The 19,138-nt window shown below is 42.2% G+C and overlaps 5 protein-coding genes and 1 long non-coding RNA gene across 8 annotated transcripts; 2 read left to right on the forward strand and 4 right to left on the reverse strand.

The window, feature by feature from the left end:
* The first annotated feature begins 2,638 nt into the window (after positions 1-2,638).
* LOC145699462 (uncharacterized) lies at positions 2,639-14,921 on the forward strand. Of its 3 annotated transcripts, none has more exons than XM_081776737.1 (6): positions 2,639-2,768; positions 2,992-3,203; positions 3,468-3,688; positions 3,729-3,902; positions 4,340-4,526; positions 14,577-14,921. In XM_081776737.1, coding segments are annotated over exons 1-6 (846 nt in total). In that variant the 5' UTR covers positions 2,639-2,718; the 3' UTR covers positions 14,579-14,921. The 3 variants fall into 3 exon arrangements, with proteins under 3 accessions (XP_081632863.1, XP_081632861.1, XP_081632862.1); XM_081776735.1 differs by lacking the exon at positions 14,577-14,921 and adding an exon at positions 4,576-5,287 and having other exon boundaries at positions 4,340-4,532; XM_081776736.1 differs by lacking the exon at positions 14,577-14,921 and adding an exon at positions 4,576-5,287 and having other exon boundaries at positions 3,729-3,890; positions 4,340-4,532.
* Positions 7,212-7,675, reverse strand: LOC145700161 (uncharacterized). The gene is made up of 3 exons (XR_014134161.1): positions 7,472-7,675; positions 7,318-7,428; positions 7,212-7,266 (listed from the first exon to the last, which is right to left on the reverse strand). It is a non-coding gene; the product is annotated as an uncharacterized LOC145700161 (long non-coding RNA).
* Positions 8,703-10,676, forward strand: LOC145699461 (uncharacterized). The gene is given in 8 exon segments (XM_081776734.1): positions 8,703-8,832; positions 8,872-9,350; positions 9,353-9,573; positions 9,616-9,950; positions 9,991-10,150; positions 10,197-10,263; positions 10,306-10,403; positions 10,450-10,676. Coding segments are annotated over 7 exon segments (1,185 nt in total). The 5' UTR covers positions 8,703-8,832; positions 8,872-9,080; the 3' UTR covers positions 10,484-10,676.
* LOC145699463 (DCN1-like protein 1) lies at positions 10,719-12,401 on the reverse strand. The gene is made up of 8 exons (XM_081776738.1): positions 12,243-12,401; positions 12,132-12,195; positions 11,963-12,082; positions 11,851-11,921; positions 11,661-11,807; positions 11,458-11,622; positions 11,228-11,411; positions 10,719-10,779 (listed from the first exon to the last, which is right to left on the reverse strand). Exons 1-7 carry the CDS (start codon positions 12,306-12,308, stop codon positions 11,253-11,255), a joined length of 792 nt encoding a protein of 263 aa, XP_081632864.1. The 5' UTR covers positions 12,309-12,401; the 3' UTR covers positions 10,719-10,779; positions 11,228-11,252.
* On the reverse strand, positions 12,776-15,070 carry LOC145699459 (bromodomain-containing protein 9-like). The gene is made up of 3 exons (XM_081776730.1): positions 14,923-15,070; positions 13,152-14,380; positions 12,776-13,105 (listed from the first exon to the last, which is right to left on the reverse strand). Exons 1-3 carry the CDS (start codon positions 15,063-15,065, stop codon positions 12,816-12,818), a joined length of 1,662 nt encoding a protein of 553 aa, XP_081632856.1. The 5' UTR covers positions 15,066-15,070; the 3' UTR covers positions 12,776-12,815.
* Positions 15,071-15,108: 38 nt separating this feature from the next.
* On the reverse strand, positions 15,109-19,107 carry LOC145699456 (cullin-associated NEDD8-dissociated protein 1-like). The gene is made up of 7 exons (XM_081776727.1): positions 16,895-19,107; positions 16,280-16,850; positions 16,123-16,234; positions 15,871-16,073; positions 15,602-15,826; positions 15,444-15,556; positions 15,109-15,400 (listed from the first exon to the last, which is right to left on the reverse strand). Exons 1-7 carry the CDS (start codon positions 19,090-19,092, stop codon positions 15,262-15,264), a joined length of 3,561 nt encoding a protein of 1,186 aa, XP_081632853.1. The 5' UTR covers positions 19,093-19,107; the 3' UTR covers positions 15,109-15,261.
* Between the last annotated feature and the right edge of the window lie 31 nt (positions 19,108-19,138).

Raw genomic sequence — 19,138 nt, forward strand, 5'->3', positions numbered from 1 at the left:
GATGACCGGCGGCCTCAACTCCCAGCAAGGATTCGACAACAACTTCAACATGATGCTCCCTCTCCTTCTCATGGATGACGACAGCTCCTCTGACAGCTCCACTGACATGCTCGTTCTCATGATGGCGATGCAATCTCAAGCCCCCAACTCTGCTTTCGGTACCGACATGATGCTTCCTCTCCTTCTCATGGACGACAGCGGCGACAACGAAACTCTTCTCTTCTTCATGATGATGAACCAGGGCAAAACCAAGTGCGAGCCCGAAGTCGTCTATGTCCAGCCTGAGCCTGAAGTCGTCGTTGTTCAACCCGAGCCAGAAGTGCAGACCGTCTTCCGAACCTGGAGAGTCAACGCTGATGGCACCAAAGAACTCATCGAAGAAACTACCGACTAATCGAATTCCCATAAAATCAGATTTCAAGCAAACTGTCTAGCTTAATTTTCCTTCAACCTTTTCCTTATTTATCGCTTAAATTCTTTATTTGATATGCTATTAACTCGTTGAAATGAAAATAAAACAAAAACAATCCAATAACTTTGTCTTATTTTTATAAGAAAGGTTTACTCGAGCGCAGTTCCACAAATTACAGTTTCATAGTCTTTGCACCCATTCTTTCTCCTCGGCGATGAGAGTATAAACTCTGCCAGCTCCGACATCATGATCATGATGATGATGAAAACCATGGGAAATTCACACCTCGGTAAGTGATCTCGATTTTTCACAGAGACATAAAAGTTTATTCTGATAATAATTAATAGATAAGCATGGACAATATTCTCCCATACATGCTCCTCCTAGACAGCGATGACAGCTCAGATTCCATTCTCATGATAGTCCTCTTCAATTCCATGACTGGCGGTGAACTCCAAGCAGGTTTTCAACAACAAGTTCAACATATATCTCCTTCATTTGCATGAAGATGACAATTCAATAAATCAATAGAAAATGATCTTTACCCTATTTATTCCAAAATCTCCGCGAATTCAAGGACAAGGGGCAGATTGTTTTCTCAGCGATGTTGATAAGTGTTACAGTATCTCAAAACGTTACATGAAAAATTGACAGTTAGAATCCGTAGGAAAACAAAATTCAATCATATCGCGGAGTGGGCTAACAGTAGCTGCTACTGTGTGCCCAAATAAGATTATTTCCATTGATAAAAATTACAGCTGCTCCGGGCTCAGCAGTTGAAAACGTGGACCGTTGCGCAATGGTTGTGAGTTAATTTTTGGGTTCATCGAAATTTGAAACAAGAAAATATCAAAAATAGAAGAGGTGCTCTATAATTACGCTCGATCCATGTGGTCTGACCAAAACCGGCGTCATAAAAGCGTCTGAGTTCTTAAAATAGCTCCCGGAAGTTCCTGATTCAAACACCTGTTTGTCGTTATTTGTTTACATCAACCTTAATCCCGTGATTTCAAGTAAGCCCAGATTCTGTTGCTTTTCCGCTCCCAGGTTCCATCGCTCCAAGATATTCTATGTGGGTTAGAGTTTGTTTCTGTGGTGGCACTTTCCATCGCTCTGCGGCCGGCGGCCAGATGTCAAGGTCCAGATTGATTCAAGCGTACAGTCTGACAAGTAGGCGAAAAACTCTTAACCTTGACCAAGTACAGTAAACGTCGCGGCTAGACTTACAAGTTTTGTAGAGACATTGAACCTGCTCCTCTAGTTACAGACTAGATATACGTAAGTTAACTACCTATGCCTAGGAATATTCGTTTTACTCTGTTTCAATCCATTCTTACAGTTTTGTTATGCAATGGAAAGAAGTGCAGAATTGCTCTGAACAAAACAAGTTTAGTAAATAGTCTCGGCAGTAGTGAGGAAATTCAAAAGTGACCTTTCGATAGAACACACCTCTAAAGCTATGGTCAGGCGGATTCTTCCAAAACAAAATTAATCCTGCGAATCAATAAGGTGTATTTTGCAAAAGTATTAACTTTGGATTCTCTTGGAAGAATACAAAAGGGGCAAGTTTGGAATAAGAATGCCGGCATTGAATGTAGAAAGTGCGGTGATTTCAGCTGTGTTTTAGCAGGGTGGGCTTTGTTTAGGCACACATTGGACGTCCTCTTTGCTCGTATAAAAGGCAAAAAACCACAGCTAAAATTTCGGACTATTGATTCGATTTTGACAAGGGCACACATACACAACCAACAGCGAAAGTCACAAAAGTCAAATCTCTGCAAAGTAGTTGAGTAGCGTCTCCGGCAGGTGTCTCTCTCAACTTCTAAGTCGCTCGTACCTAACTCGAGAGCGGGGCCGGCATTGACACGTTCCGTCATTGAACTTGGCCATTTCACTTGAACATGTGCCTTGTCAGAGACCTAGAGAATGCTCACTGTGCAACTGTGCTCTTCTTCTAAGAGAATTATCAGGCCTTCAGAAGAAGGTCACCTTCTTCAACACATTTTTTTTCTCGAACTATTTCAAAAGTGCCTCGTTGTACTTTTTTCTGTGTCGTAGGGATCAACGAAGCTAGGGGTAACGGGTAGGCCTGTTTAAGGGACCGCATGGCGCCTCAGAAGGAACCAATGTCTAGCGCCAATTTCAGCATCGAGACCCTGATGACTTTGACTTGACTTTAGTTCTTTCGTTGAAAATCTTCGGGTTGGAAACCAGAGCTTTCTCGTTCAGAAAGTTGATTTCGTGAGTGTATTCGTCAGTGACGTTTTCGAAAGTATAGAGAAGACCTGAACAGTAAAGAAAAGAGGATGAGAATCATTCGAAGCCTGGTTATGTTCCTAAGTGCAACCTATGGAAGGTAAGCTAAGAAAAGCGAAAGATCTTATGCCAAAAAGCTTATTCTAAAGATAAGATAGAACGGTTTTTGTCTGTCATATGCCGGTAAGTAGCTTGGAGACCTTCCAAAGCAGCGAACTTATGTTTAATTCGCGAGGTTCTAATCCGCGAGGCCAACCCTTTGGTCTACGAAAAAAATGACTCAAAGTAACTCTACTGTACATCTTCTAACTGTTTATATTCAGTGATGATTTTGTCAGAAGATTGAATGCGAAGAAGGAGAACCACCTTAAATTTCTGAAAGAGAAGATAAGCGGGATTATTGAATCCGACGAGTCCGTTACCGATGGTAACAGGTCCCGCATTGATCCCCGAAAATTTCAAGCTATTAATCGTCTTATGGATAGTGACCCGAATATGTTCACTAATAATGAGCTCTCGGAGATGATTTATCAAAGTAAGTTCCATATGGTCTTTAAATGATGAGAACCTGCAGTCTTTAAAATCGTCTAAAGCTGATAGTCTAAAATTTTATAGTCTTAAAAGCTTGTGTTAGAATAAAAGAATCTATGAAGCATCTATTGATGATGCAAAGCCCGAATGAATATTTATTCTTTGAACGTCTGCCGGCAATCTTTTACCAATTCAGAGACGCCGGTTATGACGTCGAAGAAAATTAACTTATTGTTGAACCCTTCCATGTTTAATGATGACCTTTCAGTCACCGACACTCGAGAAAGAGAGTGGACTATCAAAATGGCTCCCCCGGGAAGAGGGTCGAAAGTGAAGAACATGCAATTCAAGGTCCAAAGCAAGCCAAGCTACGTCAATCCCAAGTGCTCCAAACACTGCAAAATGAACTTCCGCATTCAGTTTAGTGGAAAAACGCCCTCTGGAGAGCACTTCAGACGAAGTGAAGTTATTGAACGAGAGTTGCCCAAGGTATTTGACGTAGGAAAGCAAATAATATCCTGATTTAAAGGGAGTTCTTGGCTGCCCCACCGATCATTGCCAAGCCTTTACCTCCTTGAACTTCGAAACCGAGGACCCACTCCCCAAGATCTTCGATGCTTACGACAGTGCCGTTAAGGATCACTCGACTGATTTGAAAATCAAAATCAGTCCATTCGGCGGACGTTTAAATGTACATCTACAGGTACCAGCATGATGAAGACTTAATTATTCATTGATGCTTTTGCGGATCAAAAACCTTTTCTATGATTTCGACAGCCTGAAATCAAGGAAGACTATTTGCTAAGCAAAATTTGCTTTGGCTGTTGATTGACGCCCTGTGTATTTACTTTCGAAAGAGGAAAGTTCAGAGCGTCATGCAATTAGTTGATACTCCCACATTAGTTGATGGGAAATAAACTCAGCCCGCCGCCAATAGTGATTATTGTTAATTATATCGAACTGATTTGATTGTTCTCAAAGATGTGACAATATGTTTCGGAGGTGTCGCGGAATTCGCGATAAGATTTTCTGTGACCAACCGATCATTTCTCACGGATAAGTTGTCATGAGACCGAAGAACCGTTTAGCTGTTAATTTTAAGCCGTTCAATCCCGATAATTCTGTAAATAGCAGTTTAAGGACATCTGGGTCGTCGTCAACTACGAGTCAAAGGGCCATCCTAGCAGACACCGTCGAGATACAGCCAAATTTCACGACGACAATAACAGGAACTGCGGCCTTCGTCGTGTTGAAGTTGACTTGGACGAGTGGTATCCTCATCTCAAGAACGTTGTCTATTCGCCCAAAAAATTTACGTTTACATTTTGTGAAGGTAGATCTTTCAAATAACTTTCTAAACTGATCCTTTAAAATAGGGTCCTGCGAGGCCGAGAAACACTACATGGCTCGTAATGGCGATGACCGATTTGACATGTGTTGCCACGCAGTGGAGTCCACCCACTTGGAAATGATGCTCTTCGACTCAAGCGTTGACGGTTATCGCCACGAGAACTCCCCCTCCATGCTGGCTCAGTCCTGCAAATGCTTATGAATAAACCCGCACCCGTCCCTATTTTCATAACGACCTTTTTATCATCTCATCCTTTTTCTTCGTGAGCCATAAATCAAATGCGCGACTCTGACAAGCAAACACCTTCGGCCAAAGTGAAACTTCAGCCCTTTCAAAAGTCACATAAAAAATGATCAAAACCCGAAATGAAAAGAAACAAAAATCTGCTTCGCGCTTCGACCTAAAAGCTTCCCATCCTCGCCCAGACACTCTAGATGGGATTAAGAACAAACGCGTAGAAAATGCAAAACACTTGCTGCTGCAATCATTTTCTTCAAACCCGTAAACCTGAAACTTGATAATTGTCGACAGATCTTACGAAGAAAAGTCTTTTCTTCATAAGATGCATCGATCATTAATGATGGTTCTTTCGGAAATATGCGATTAGAATTGGTACAGGAGCGATTCTTCTATAATTTGGCTAGAATCGGTATGATACCCTAACCCTAAAGCCTAACCCAGGAGACTATGCCCCTCGGCAACCCCATCCCCCAAAAGCCAAACCCAGGGGCTAACCCTACCCCCGGGACCCCCAGTAGGTACTCTCAGCCCCCTAACTCTAATACCTAACCGAGAAAAGGTTTCGTATCGTACCAATTCTAGCTTTATTGTAGAAGAATTGGTCCTGTACCAATTCTAATTGTAACATTCCGTTCTTTCAAATAAAAAAAAATCGAAAATTAAACGAACTCAAGAATCAGGCGCCAAATTCATCAAAAAAGAACCATATTCACCAGGGTCCCTACCGGTTATTTTCCCGCATGCCCACTATCTCGAAAATCCCCTAAATGAAACGAAAGACTGAATTTCAATTTTGGCTGATTGCGTTTGCTCTTTACTAGTCTGTCAAAATTTCCCCTTATTGAGCCTGTATGGTAGTAGTTCATCATCATTCGCCCGCTGTGCTTAGAAGGAATCTCTATTATAAATTTTATAATTTATCATCATGGGTGTAACACTAATCCGATGCGCTTGCATTTAACACTTTTCGTAAAAAAAACTTTGCTTTAGTCCACAAAAACATTTTCTATAAAATGGGCACAACTCACAAACAACTGTAACTGTAAACTGATCGTCCTTATATTTCAGCATAAACTGATCTTCTGATACTGTATTTCCGTTCTAAAAGTTCTATCCGAAAAGATCGTAATCAAAATTTCAAGTTCGTCTTTTTTCGACTTCTGTATTTATCAAGATTTTCAATCACAAAATTAGTAGAAACGTAATCTGACCCGATGTCACTGAAAACTATCCGTAGAGACAATTTGCTGCTTGTTCATTTATATTTATTATTTCTACTTTGGTTGCGTTAGAAATTTACTTTTTGCTTTATTCATTTGTTGAAGTTGTGACCATATCATGTCCACACACATCTAAGAAGAAATAAAAGACAAAATCCTCAAAATCCTCACGAGTTCACTGGCAAGTGATAATGCAGTAGATTACTGTATGATGCAGGCTGGAAAAAGAGTCAACACAGAATATGCTGCCTTCTTTAGTGCTTGATTGATAGTGATAAGCTATTTTCTACCAAATGCACCTTGCTAATCAGAATAGTTTTAGCAAATCGTCCATCACTAGGAGTTTACACTTGATACTCGCCCTGACCAGATTGCTTGTGAACGAGCAAGTTAATTTCAAAAGGACTAGAATACGTTCGATCGGACACAGACTGGTACTGTCCGCCATTATTTGTATTGAATAAATTTAAAATTCATGCATTTTTTTGCACAATTAAGGGGGTAGATATCAAGAATCGTATTTTCTGTCAGTGTTTTCTCAAATTTTTAACATACTGACCCCCTTATTTTTTATGCTCAAAATTTATTTCAGAGAATTTTCTATTTCCTATCGAAGCCAAAAAATTAGATTTCTTGAGCTTTCGAGGTGCTGCAATGCAAATTGTGCAGCTTCGATTGTCGTCAAAATGACCATTTTAGGAAAGTTAGCAATTTTTGACGAAAAATTTTGCTAAAATTTTTTTTGAAATTCGAAATTTCAGCTTCCATAGGCAATAGAGAAAGGTCTAAAGTTTTTGTTTCCAAAGTTAAATAAGGGTGTCACTATTTTAACTTTGGGAAAAAAATTCTGACGGAGAATCCCAATTCTTGATATCTACCTCCTTAATTCTATCGTGAAAATCTGAAAAAAAAAATGCAGTAAAATGAGTTTTATTTATGATGCTCCTGTTCTTCTCTGCCTTATCACTGAGATGAATGTTTTCTTGATTTATTATTCCCGGTTACAGATGAAAGAAGAAACTTATGGGTGACAGGCTGTCACTGACAGCAAAAATTTCCACCGGTGAAAATTAGCCTAATTTTCATGGCCTGGGCAATCTTCGAAGTTCATTTTGGGCATTCCTTAGCTGTGTCTCGATTCTTTTTTCAAGGATAATTTTAATCTCGTCAGAAAATGTTCGTTGAAATTGATAATCCTTTCCTTTCTCTCATTCCAGTCAAGTATACAAACCTTCGTTCGTCCTCCGATTCAGCAACTATTTTTTTATAATTTCATTGAACAATAGGCTCTATGACTAGTTATTCACCGTTTCTATAAGCTTGACGGGCTTCATCATAAACTCTGTGTTCCTCTGGCATTTGTTCTCTCAACATCTGCGCGAGATGGCGTGCTTTCTGTCGGTCAAGCAATTCTCTGGCTAAAAAAATTATATTTATTGAGATGGTTCGAGGTAAAATTACCTTCGTCAACAGCTCTACGCAATCGCCTTTTTCTTGCGACATGTGGCTCCAGAGCTCTCAACAACACGGCCGTGTTCCCACGATAACCTAGTTGCTGCTGTCAAAAATTTTATGAATAATAATCAGGAATTATGTTTGAAAATAAATCGCTTGAAAAAGTGGAAAATTCGACAACTTTTTCCTAGAAAGGTTTGTATTCTATTTTCCAGATAGCGGCGCCTAGAAAAATAAAATTTTTACATAAAAATTTTACATAATGCACACCTTTGTCGATTGCTGTCATCTTCATCGGCGACTGAATTGTCCTCCAAAACATTATCGTTAGTGTCAAGGAATTCCGCTTTTTGCTCCGCAGGCAAAGCATTGTAGAACTCGGCAATGGCGCTTTCGTCGTCAAAGCGAACGCCGATTTCGGTGTAGTCATCCTCCACCTGGTCGTCAACCTGGAAAATCTCCTTCAGCTTCCGTTTCTGATCGGCAGTGAGATTTTCGTAGGAAAGGTTTGTCTCCATCTTAAAATCTTTTTTTTTTTCTTGACGAAGCTTTGACGGTTGCTTATAAGGGCTCAATTTACCGAAGTCTTCTTCCTGTCCAAAATTAAAAGAAAATAAATGAGTCGATTTTTTAAATGAACTGTCTATTTTTTCAATCGACTGTGTATTTTGTATATTTGAATTCCAAAAATTGGTATTCGAATACCAAAAAATAATGTACACAAATCGAGCGACGCCGAAAAAATCGGCCCCCAAGAGTGAAAACCGCGCCCCTACTAAGCCACTCTTTTAATTAGACTCTTAATTTAAGAGTCTCTATTTTATCAGTGGAAAATTATCTCATCTAATGGTGCCTAACCTCGGGGCTCCGCCCTTACCTTCAGTAACCCTTACTTACCCTTGCCTACGGCTTTGGCGGTTGCTTAAAAGGGCTAAATTTAGTCTTCCTTCCTAAGTCTTCTTCCTGTCCACGATTAAAAAGAAAATAAATAAGTCGATTTTTTAAATGAACTGTCTTTTTTTCAATCGACTGTATATTTTTTCAATCTACTGTCTATTTTTTAATATTTAAATAATTTCAGATCATCTGAAACCGTCTATTAGACGATGAAGTCAACCAAGCCATCTCACAAAACATTCCCAGCCTGATAGCTTTAAAAGAGATCGGATATGAAATAAGCATGCAGGGATTCAAGAGAGCCCGTTTCCATGGTGATTTCATTCAATATCTTCGTTGAAAGTGATCGAACATTTCTGTCGAGCGCTTGAAAAATGGTTGAAGCAGTGGGAATAGAGAGAAGTGATACGAACATCACAACCAGATCAAGGCAGAGTGCAAGATCAGGAAGATCATCAAAGTTTTCTAAGGTTTGTTTCTTTGCCTCGCCAAATATTAATTGATTCCAGTACACAAAAGCTTCAGAAGCTGATGATAATGCTCCCAAAAGACCCCAGTGGGACTATGATACAGGATAGTTTCATAACCTTTTCTTCGTATTTTGAAACAAAGCACTTGGTTATCCTGATTTGAAGACATAGAAGACGAAAAAAGCGACTCAGTAAATGAGTACGACAGCAGTTCAAGTGCTCGGCGGCTTTACCAAAATGCATGCAGAATGTACGGAACAATTCCAGTGTCTTATTTCTTGAGGCACAATGAAGACGCAGAGTTAAAACTCGACTATCATCAAATTGGCCCTCTTGGAGCAAGAGCGATCGCTGTTGCTTTGACTTGTAATACGAAGATTCTCTCTTTCTCCGTCAGAGACAACGGAATCGGATCAGAAGGCGCTCTTGCAATGGCTGAAATGCTAACAGAAAACAACTACATACAGTCTCTCGATCTTTCCGAAAATGACATCGGCAAACTCGGTTCAGATGCAATCTTCCTCATGCTCGATTCGAGCAGCTCGAAGAAAATACGACTCTTGAAGACGTTATTCTAGAAAAGTGCTATTTAGGCAATGATGCTATCCAAGGAATGAGCAAGGCTCTTGCTGACAGCCAGAAACTCACGACGTTGAATCTATCGGGAAACCAATTTAGTGACGGAAAGGCACTTGGTCAGGTCGTTGCTGAGAACGCCTCCTTGAAAAGCATAAACCTCAGGTTCGAGTTCGGATGAGTTATGTCGTCAATAACCTCATTCAGTTGGAATCAGTTCGTGAATCCGGCCATTTTGGATACTCTTGCTGAAAATGTCGCCCTCACAAGAATCGATCTAAGCTACAACGGACTCACCGATGCCGGCGTCAAGAGTCTAATCAACTTCCTTACCAAAAATAATGTCGTCGAACAGCTTGATCTTAGTTGTAACAGACTCGGTCCCAATTCTGCGATCGCAATTGCAGAGGGACTCAAGACAAACACTACTTTGAAGGAGCTCTCGTTGAAACGCAACCCTTGGTTGGCTCCGGGATGCTTGATCATCGCAAAATCGATCGTCGCGAATCTGGAACTTGATTTGGAATTGCTCGATTTTTCAGGTGAACATAAACAAGCAATTAGTTTTCTTATTAATTTAAGATATCTCGGTGTGCAAAGAGTTCAACGAGCTGAATTTGAAAGAAGTCAGGCCAAACATGAAGGTAATCATTGGAGGAACTTTCGTCGAGCGAAAGAAGAAAAAGCCAAAGATGGACCCGATGACAATGCTCAAAACGTACATGGAGCAGCAGAATCTGAGGTAAAATCTAATAGAAAAATATGTCAAATAATTTGACGAAATAAAGGCTCGTCGATTTCTTCAACAAATTGGATACAGACGGAAGCATGAGCCTTAGTCGTGAGGAGTTCAAGGTGCAGTTCAATCGGTTATCCGTTGCTTTAGCGAGATTTTAGAGTGGAATCCAAATGGCAGGAATCCCGATGACTGAGAATGAGATTGAGCTTCTTCTCGACGTTCTTGATAAAGACGGTGACAATGAGATTAACTACAGGTATTGCGCGTGGCGATTGAACAAAAACTAACAACTCATAAAATAGTTTCGCAAAAGAAAAACTCAAAATGACCATCTAACAACTCAACAATCGACTAACAAAAGTGTCCAACTAAAAATGACAGTCCCAGCTAAACAATTCTTCAACTATATTTTTCCACAGTGAGCTTATCATCGGATCGCTGGAGCATAAAGCCGCACAGAAAATTGCATCTGCCTTTGTGCGTCCTGATTCTGACGACAGTCTTGTATAAATACAAAATACACCAAACATGTAAATTCAAATCGACATTCAAATTGTACATATTTTTCGAGTGAAAATACATGTCTCTCGTTTATATTTCAGTTTGAAGGTTTCAGTGTTGTTGACAGGGCGGTCTAATTTGCATTCTTGTAAATAATCTCGAAAATTTGCGAGATTAATCTTCTTTGGAAAAAGATTCTGAGACTAGTCAAGACTGGACTAGTTTCGAGATTAATCTTTTTAGCGAGGGTCGCGTGGCTCGGGGGAAAAATTTGGGTGGCGCTGGCGAGCTGTGAGCAGTGCGAGGCGGCGCGGATAAAATTTCAAGCTGCGCTCCAAGCATGTTTGAGTTTCATTTTTCTCTCGCGCCGTCGGCCATTGGTCCACCAATCACAGCGCGCGTTTCAAGATTATTTGAAATAATTTCGGAACTATTTCGAAAATTTCCCGAATTAATCTTTTTTATTCAAACAGACTAATCTCGCGTCGAGATTAATCTTATAAGAATAAATAAATAGTCTTCGGAAAAAAGACTATTTACAAGAATGCAAATTAGACCGCCCTGGTTGTTGAACTGAAGAATGGTTTTCTTTTGGTCAAGTTTTTCAGAGCATCAGCTTCGGTTTTGCCCACTCGACGAATTCGTCGATCAGAATCGGCCATGCGCCCTCTTCGTCGTAGTTCGACATGGACCTGTCGATTTGGATGGAGAAATCAAGGAGGAGGGACCAGGTGTCTTTTGTGATTGCTCGTTTGTGATTTTCCTGAAGCAAAATAATTGCAAAAAGCTCTCAGAGAAGATATGCTTACTCGAACAAATTGCAGCCAAAGATCAAGATGGGTGAAACGGTTTTTGAGGACTATTTCCCAGTACGCCAGTGCAATGTCGACCTCGAGTGACTTTTGCCCTTCGTTTTTGCCGTACTGGAAAGTGTAGAGATAGAAGTCTTTGTACAAGCGTGGATTGTCCAGTTCCTAAAAGAGTAAGAACGAGAAGTAAACGCCTCTTGTACCTGCTCTAGTTTGATCAGCACTTTTTTGAGTTTCTTGACATCGTCGACGCGTAAACTCTCCATGCCTTCGCAAAACTCTTTCTGTGAAAACTCACACTGCGTTGCCGCCCTTAGTCGCCAACAGAGAACGAGGACTGTGATAGAACACTGAATTCGAGTTCTAAAACTTTGTTCCTTTCCTTCCACTTACAGGGTCTAGTTCAAGATCGTTGCAGAGTTTTTCGACGCCGTCGAGGCCAATTTTTGAGGGATCGCTTGGATCTGAAAAAATCATCGAGAACGAAGAAAGAATTCTTGACTACCTTTGTACTGGTCGTATAGTGCTTTGATTTTCTTGTTGTCTGCACCTGATGAAGAAGATGACCTCGAGGATGATGAAGAACCCGGTTGATGATAGGCAGCTGGATTTGAGAAGTATTGATCTGAGATTTCTCGTTGATTCAAATGTTATAATAAAACGGATGAACTTACCTAAGGCGAGTTCAAGCCGCCAGTTGTGTTTCGTTAGGCAGTAGATACATGTTTTCTCGTTTGCCTAAAATTCATGATTTAACTGCTCTACTGCTAATATCGAATAATTACTTGTGTGAAGCTCTGAAGTTGTCGCACAAGTTCTCTTTCGCGCGATCGCAATTTCTTGCCGTCCATTCTGCGAGTGAATATTTATTTTCGACCTTCGTATCATAATATATTTAGAATATATAATACAGAAAGATCAGAATCGGGAGAAGAATATTTACACGAAAGAATAGTAAAGTGGCAGTTAGTTGAGATCAGTGACTGGCGTCAACTTCAGTCTTGACCGACGACTGGGTCGATTCTTGTTTCACAAGTGTCTGATTCTGATGCTGCCCGACAATCTGCGAGTCTCTCGAGTCGCGAGTGATCTCTTGCTTGACGAGCACTTGGTGCTGCGTCGGAATCTGGCTGGGGCGAGAGCCGTGCTCTTGAGAAACCATCACTTGCTGTGCCTCACTTTTGATGTGCACTTGTTGCTGGTGCTGGTGCCGCATCATTTGCTGGCTTTTGCCGGCCATGGACGCGCCGTAAAGAGGAATCATCGTCTTTAGCATTTTGTTAAGTAAACCCACTTGCTCTTTAATGGACTCTCTGGCCTCGTCTTTCGGTGCGTTTTAATCAGAGCTCGAAAATTTATCAAATAAACACTCCTAGGATCAAGCCATTAGATGCAATTGCAAGTTGATGAAAAAGCATTCCTGACATGTCACCATTGAGAATATCTTGATTAATCTTGCTCATCAACTCCGCCGCCTCTTGAAGGGTTTTGTCAATCAGTTCGGCTTTTTTGAACACTGGCGAGTTCATGTCAAACGCTTCGAGCCAGCTAGTGTCAATTCCAAGTTCTTTTAGCGTCTCAAGAGCTTTGCAATCGATTTTACAATCTTGGACTGGCATTTTGTTCATTCTCGTAGTTTCATGAAGACCTGAATTGTTATAAAAAAAACTACACGAGTTTGAATAAAAAGTTACCATGAGTAACTTTGTTGAGCACTTTTTCCGCCGCTTCTATTCCAGGCTGTTCCATGTCTTTGACAAAGTACTGTATGCTCTGGACATAACTCAATTCCCTCTCTCCGCCGTAGATTTTCTTCAATCGAGAGAGTTCATTCTTTTTCTCGTGTTCTTTTTCTTTTTCCGAAGCCATGTTAAAGAAGTCATTCAATCGGTTATCATAAGTCGGCTGGTAGTCGCCATACGGTCCGTATGTGTAGTAATCGACTGGATCTATTTCCGGCTCTGGCGAATCCATTTTCACGGGTATAATCGGCATCGTGACGCCGGACTCGCCAGATCCATCGTTTATCGTCGTAAATTCCATTTTACCGCCGTAAGCATTCGTTATGTATCCAAGACGAGCTTCGCCGGGATATTTCAAACATAGTCTTTCTCTTGCTTCGGCAGCCGCTCTAGTGACGCTCTTCAGAACATCAACTGCATCCATCGTGTCCGTATGTGAGCATTGATCGGGATTCTCAAGAACTGGTTCGGTTAACTCCATCGTGCCCGGTTTCAAGGGAGCCCAGTCAAGCTTTTTTGGACCGCGAGGAGAATGTGTGGCTCCTTTTTCAGGTATTCCGTCTTGCGTATCATTATCTGAATCTATTGATGGCTCGTTCGACACCTCATTTTCAAGAACACGGGATTCTTCCAACACTTCATCAATTCCATCTGGGTCGACTCCATTTTTCTTCAAAAATTTCGCCGCTCGTTTGATCGTTACGATTCTCCGAACGTCTTTTTCGAGCTTCAACGCGAGCTGGTGAAAGGGTGTATCCGCCGTGTTGTATTTTGTGCAATTGTCCAGCATCAGAATCATATCCTGTCGCAAGGAAATGACGGTTAGATACTCGAAGTTGTCGAGCTTCTGCTTTATTGTTGAGAAATCCATGGGATTGCGAATGATTGTCGAGTACCCAGGCGCGATTGCGTCGGTAACCGGCTCAGCAAAGATCCCATTTGGGTCAAGCTTTTCGAGCTCGCCAACGAATCTTGACAAGACGGCTTTGAAGGCATCAGCATAGGGCGAGTTCTTATCGAAATTACTTTCGACTTTCGGAACTTCTGCTCGTTCTGGTGGAGGCGAAATTTCAGCTTTTGAAATCGGCTCGTCCTCGAGAGATGAGACAGTTTCTGGGTCATCGTCAAATCTTTTCGCTTTTTTCTCCTTCTTGGACTTTTTGATCTTCTTCTCTTCGTCGCTAAATTTTATTGAAAATTTCGACAGGACTGGAGCATTAGTTCGATCTGGCTCCGATCGATAGCTCACCCAGCTGCGCCAAAAATTGCCAAGTACCCCTATCAGCCAATCACAAAACAGGCGCCCCGTTTAAAATGCCAACGGCGGGGGAATTTCGGTCATTCGAAAAGCGCGCGGGCATTAAATTTTACATTTAGGAATTTTGAGAAAAAAAAGAGATGATTACAGTTGCGTTGATATCCGCTATCGCTCTTATTTGCTGTATTGCTCTGTTTGTCATGAGAAGAGAAGGCCTCTACCGTAGAGGATGTATGTACGAAAGTTCGCAAAATCGGAGAAGAATCGACCGTCTCGATCATGTCGAAATCTGGATGGCCCCAATGGAAAAGTCTCATCGTTATGGCTTTTGAAACGATTACTTTTACTCAACTTCCTTTACTGTAATTTTTATCCGCTTCTGCTCATGGTGTAAATATCAAAAAACCCAATCTACCTTTGTCAACTTGTGCCATCAAACCGCTCAATAAACAAACTCCAACTTACCTTCTCCGCTTCTTCTTCTTTTTCTTCTTATCTTTCCCGAGTTTTGAGTAGACATCGTTTTCAGTTTCTTTCTCGCTATTCAGGAAACCGGAGTCCAACTTGAATTTGAATTTTAACCGCGGACGGTCGTCATCATCAGCCATTATTTTGATCTAAAGCAAAAATAAAGCAGGATATCGATTTCATTATCAGGCTTTATTGGGCGAGTTCGGCAAGTTACATGTAACAGTCGCCAAAGAAAGGTCGTTGAAGAAGAAAAGAACAGTGAAAAGATAGCTAGCGAAAAAGACAGATTTCCAGTTGTGAACTTTTGAACTAAGAAGTGGCGAACTTTCGAAGTTAGAATTCCATTTGCTCGGCGCTGGACTCGGTGAGGCTGAACACGAGCTGCTCGGAAGATTTGCGCTCTTGCTCGAGAAATTGAGACAATTCGGGGAAATTTTGAATAAGGCGGATTGTGTCTTGGTAGGCTCGGGTGCTGAATAACACTTGAGTAACTTTCTTTTGTAAATCAAAGTTACCTGTTTGAATCGGCAAGAATATCGGCGGAGTTATTGCTTATTCGCGCCACAACACGTACTACAGCTCGTTTAAGCTCTTCGCTTCGCTCAGCCTCCTGCTTTACAGCGTCTTGCTAAAGTTTTGTTGTGACCCTAAAATCAGAAACACCAGAAAGCACCTTTACACGAAGATTGAGAATTTTCTTCGAATGCTCGCAAAACTTGACGACTCTGGTTGAGAGCGACGCGGGAGATTGATGAATAACTCGCAGTAAAATGAGATAGGCGAGGAGTTTCACATCGTAGTCGTCTTCGTAACCGTTTTCGACGTTGTCGAGCAAAATCGACATGTCTAACTCCTTGTGGCACGAGTCCAGCAACGAGTACAAACATTCAAACGCAGCCTAAAACCCATATATGAGGCAAGAAAACCGAGAAAAAGACTGACCTTGCGGATTTCAAGACCGTCGTCTATTTTATGCTTGAATGGGCCCATCATCACTTCCCTGATCAAATCAGGTCGCACCTTCGTCTCTTTATAAAGCGACTCCAACACTTCTTTGGACAAATGCCGTTTCAGCGCTTCGGCGTTGTTGTGTGCTTCCGAGTTCATGAAGGCAATTGCACTTTTGATCACTGGAATCGTCGGATCTATCGAAAACAACAGTTACATTCTGACCTTTTTGTCACTCCAATTAACCTGAAAGAAGAGCGAGGAAGGCTTTGATATCGAGTTGTTGTAAGTGACAGACGTTTTTGGCAGTAGCAAGTTGAGTTTGGCGAATTCGGAAGTCTTCGCTCTTGCATTTTTCCTAGCAAAAATATAAAAATGCGGTCTTTATAGATACTAGAAGCACCTGTAAAATATTACATAGGCTTGGTTCGACAGATACCAGCCGCCCAAGGCACTCAGCCAGTACATTTCTGGAGCCTTCTTCTGATGCACCAGAGTACTCCTGCAATCTAGCGAATAGGTCTTTGGCAAAGGGTAGTAGAGCATCATCTGACGCGTTTTTCGTTGCTTCGCGAATAGAAACAAGCGTGAGATAGCTAATTTGGGGTGAATCGCTTGATGATAGGGTGTCTAACAGCAGTGGAATGAGCTGAGCGAGATTTCCAGATGTGACGAGGCCGATTCCAATAGCAGCGGACATCTTCACGCTTTCGGAAGCTCGAGAAAACTGCTTTAGCTGGTGTTTAACAACTGTTTCGCCAAGAGGAACCTTGCTGCCTATTTCACCAAGAGCGAGGAGTGCAAACTGCTCGACACTCTCAATCTTTGATGACTCGACATCGCTCATAAACTGCTCAACAACTGGCTGCACAGCTTTCTCGACAGAGTCCTGCGAGTTGAATGCCCAACTGTAAGTGAAGGCGGCGAGGCATTTGGCGGAGTTGGCGATCTCATTTCGGTTCGAAATCTTATTGCTACGTTGATGTTAGTGTCAAGTTCATTAGGAGTGCATGTCTACCTGTATATGGAGTCTGTAAGCTGTCGAACAGTGGGCTTATATCTCTTCGGATAGAACTTGGCAAGCTGAGAAAGATAGAGCTCCAAAGCGATGAGTGGCTTGCCCTGTAAAAGAGAGCTCTTTACAAGATCGAGGCATTTTTGAGTAATCTCTTCGTTTTCCCTCTCTTTAGCAGAGATGCAAGCCGAGGCCAGCTCTATCGCGAGTTGAGCAACATGCAGATCACTTTCAGTAATCAAAGCGGGCACTTCAAGCAATACTTGATCAACATTTCGGAAACCATTCGAAACAAGACTCTTCAGAAATACAAGCGAAAGCGTCCTCAATTGCCGATTTGACTTTCGCAAAAAGGATGAAAGGGTGAGAATCTGCTCGCTCACGTATTTGAGAATGAATGATGAAATGAGGCTGTTTTCAAGCGCTTGGCTGAGAGCTTTCAACGCTGACATGCGTGTCATTTCATTCGACATTCTTTCCGCTAGAAGTCTGATCGTTTTCTCAGTTGAGCTCGATGGGATTTGATTTTTGGACAGAAGGGCACCAGCACAGAGGATGGCAGAGTCTTTGACGTCTTGATCAATGTCCGTCAGTTCTAATTTCTCGAGAGCAGCAGCAACAGTAGGCGAGTTCAGACAAGCGGCGTCTTTTTGAACCAAAAGAAGGAGGACACGAAGACCTTCAGCGGAAATTCGATAGAAAGAGTCTTGGATAGCGCTTTCCAGCGTCGGAACTATAAGAGCCGACGCTGCGGAGGCGATTTCAGGGCTGACTTGTTTCGCGTACTTTGCGAAGAAAGAGAGAACTTCGAGTCTGACTGATGGCGAGTTATCCTTCATCAACTTGCAGATGTTAGGAAGGAGTTGGACGCTCTCTTCGCAAATGTATTTTGGACAATTTTCGACCATGAGAGATAAAGTAGACACGATTGATTTGGCGATTTTGTTCTTCGCGTTTAGCTTTCTGCTCATCTGCGTCGAGAACAAATAAGGGTCGGAGAAGAAGGAGTCAATTTTAGGCCCAGATAAAGTGACGAATGTGTTGAAGGCGTTGATGATTTCGATGAGGACTGATTCCTCTCGTTCTCGCATTCGCTGGAGAAGGAGCATCCCCGAGGCACTCATGATCAAATCCACGTTTGAAACGGAAGAGATCATCGCGTTCAATGCCTTGGCAGCGCTTCTGCGAACCTTCCAAGACACATCTTCGTCGTCAGAGTAGTCTTCTTGGTCCTCGTCGTCTTCTTCTTCCTCCTCCTCGTCATCGTCGTCAAATTCCTCGCAGTAGTTCGGGTCGTGCTGGATCGCCTTCGTCAAGATCTCCATCAGCTGTTCAAGATTATTAATCGCGCCTGGTGCTTTTCTTAAAACCGCTTCGAGGGCAGCAAGGGCCGACTCTCGGAGCTCGTCATCGTCGTCTTCTGCAATTTTGAAAACGATGCCTATAATACTTTTCAGCTGTTGCGTCGAACGCGTCGTCGTAAGTGTTCCTAAAGCTTGTAGAACGGACTTAAGTAAATCTGGCTTCAGTCCACTGCCTCGCGCTAGAAGTTCGATAACGCGGGACAGGACGCTTTCTTGGAGCGCTGGACCGGACGTTTCGATTATCTTTGATAAACTGTTGATTGCTCGTTTTCTAACTGGCTGACGATCATGTCCGAGGTATTCTAGAGCAGCATTTGCAGCTGGCTCACCGAGAGCTTGAAGATGATGAGCTTGCTTGGCGATGAGAGTCGCTAGGACATCGAGAGCATCGGTAATCACTGCAACGTTGTTCCCTCGCTCGCAAAGGGTATTTATTAAACTCGTGGCAACCTTTCGTCCGATTGGCGAGGAAGTAGAGAGCGATTGTACCGCCGATTTGAGTCCCAAAGAGGCAATCTCTCTGATCCGCTCGTCTTTTGAGCTGTTTGGAACTGTCGTCATTCGTGTCAGTTCCATGATGATCAGGTCCTGGGACTTTTCCTTGCATCGCTCGACCGCGCGCTGGACACACTTCACAGCCAGATTTTGAACTTCGCCTGAGGAATCTTGGAGGACTTTGATAATCGCCGAAATCAGCTTTCTTTCGCTGTCATCGTCGAGTTTGAACGAGTCTTTTTGCAATTCGAGGAGGAGATCTGTAGTTGCCATGAAACGAATATCCCTGTCGGAATTCTGCATCTTTTCCAACAGGGTCGCGAACGTGTAATTGACCGTCATTTCGATTTACAAATGCTGAAAAGAAAGCTTTGAAAGAGATTCCCAG

Source organism: Oikopleura dioica, chromosome 2, assembly GCF_907165135.1.
Source record: "Oikopleura dioica chromosome 2, OKI2018_I68_1.0, whole genome shotgun sequence".
Lineage (NCBI taxonomy): Eukaryota > Metazoa > Chordata > Appendicularia > Copelata > Oikopleuridae > Oikopleura > Oikopleura dioica.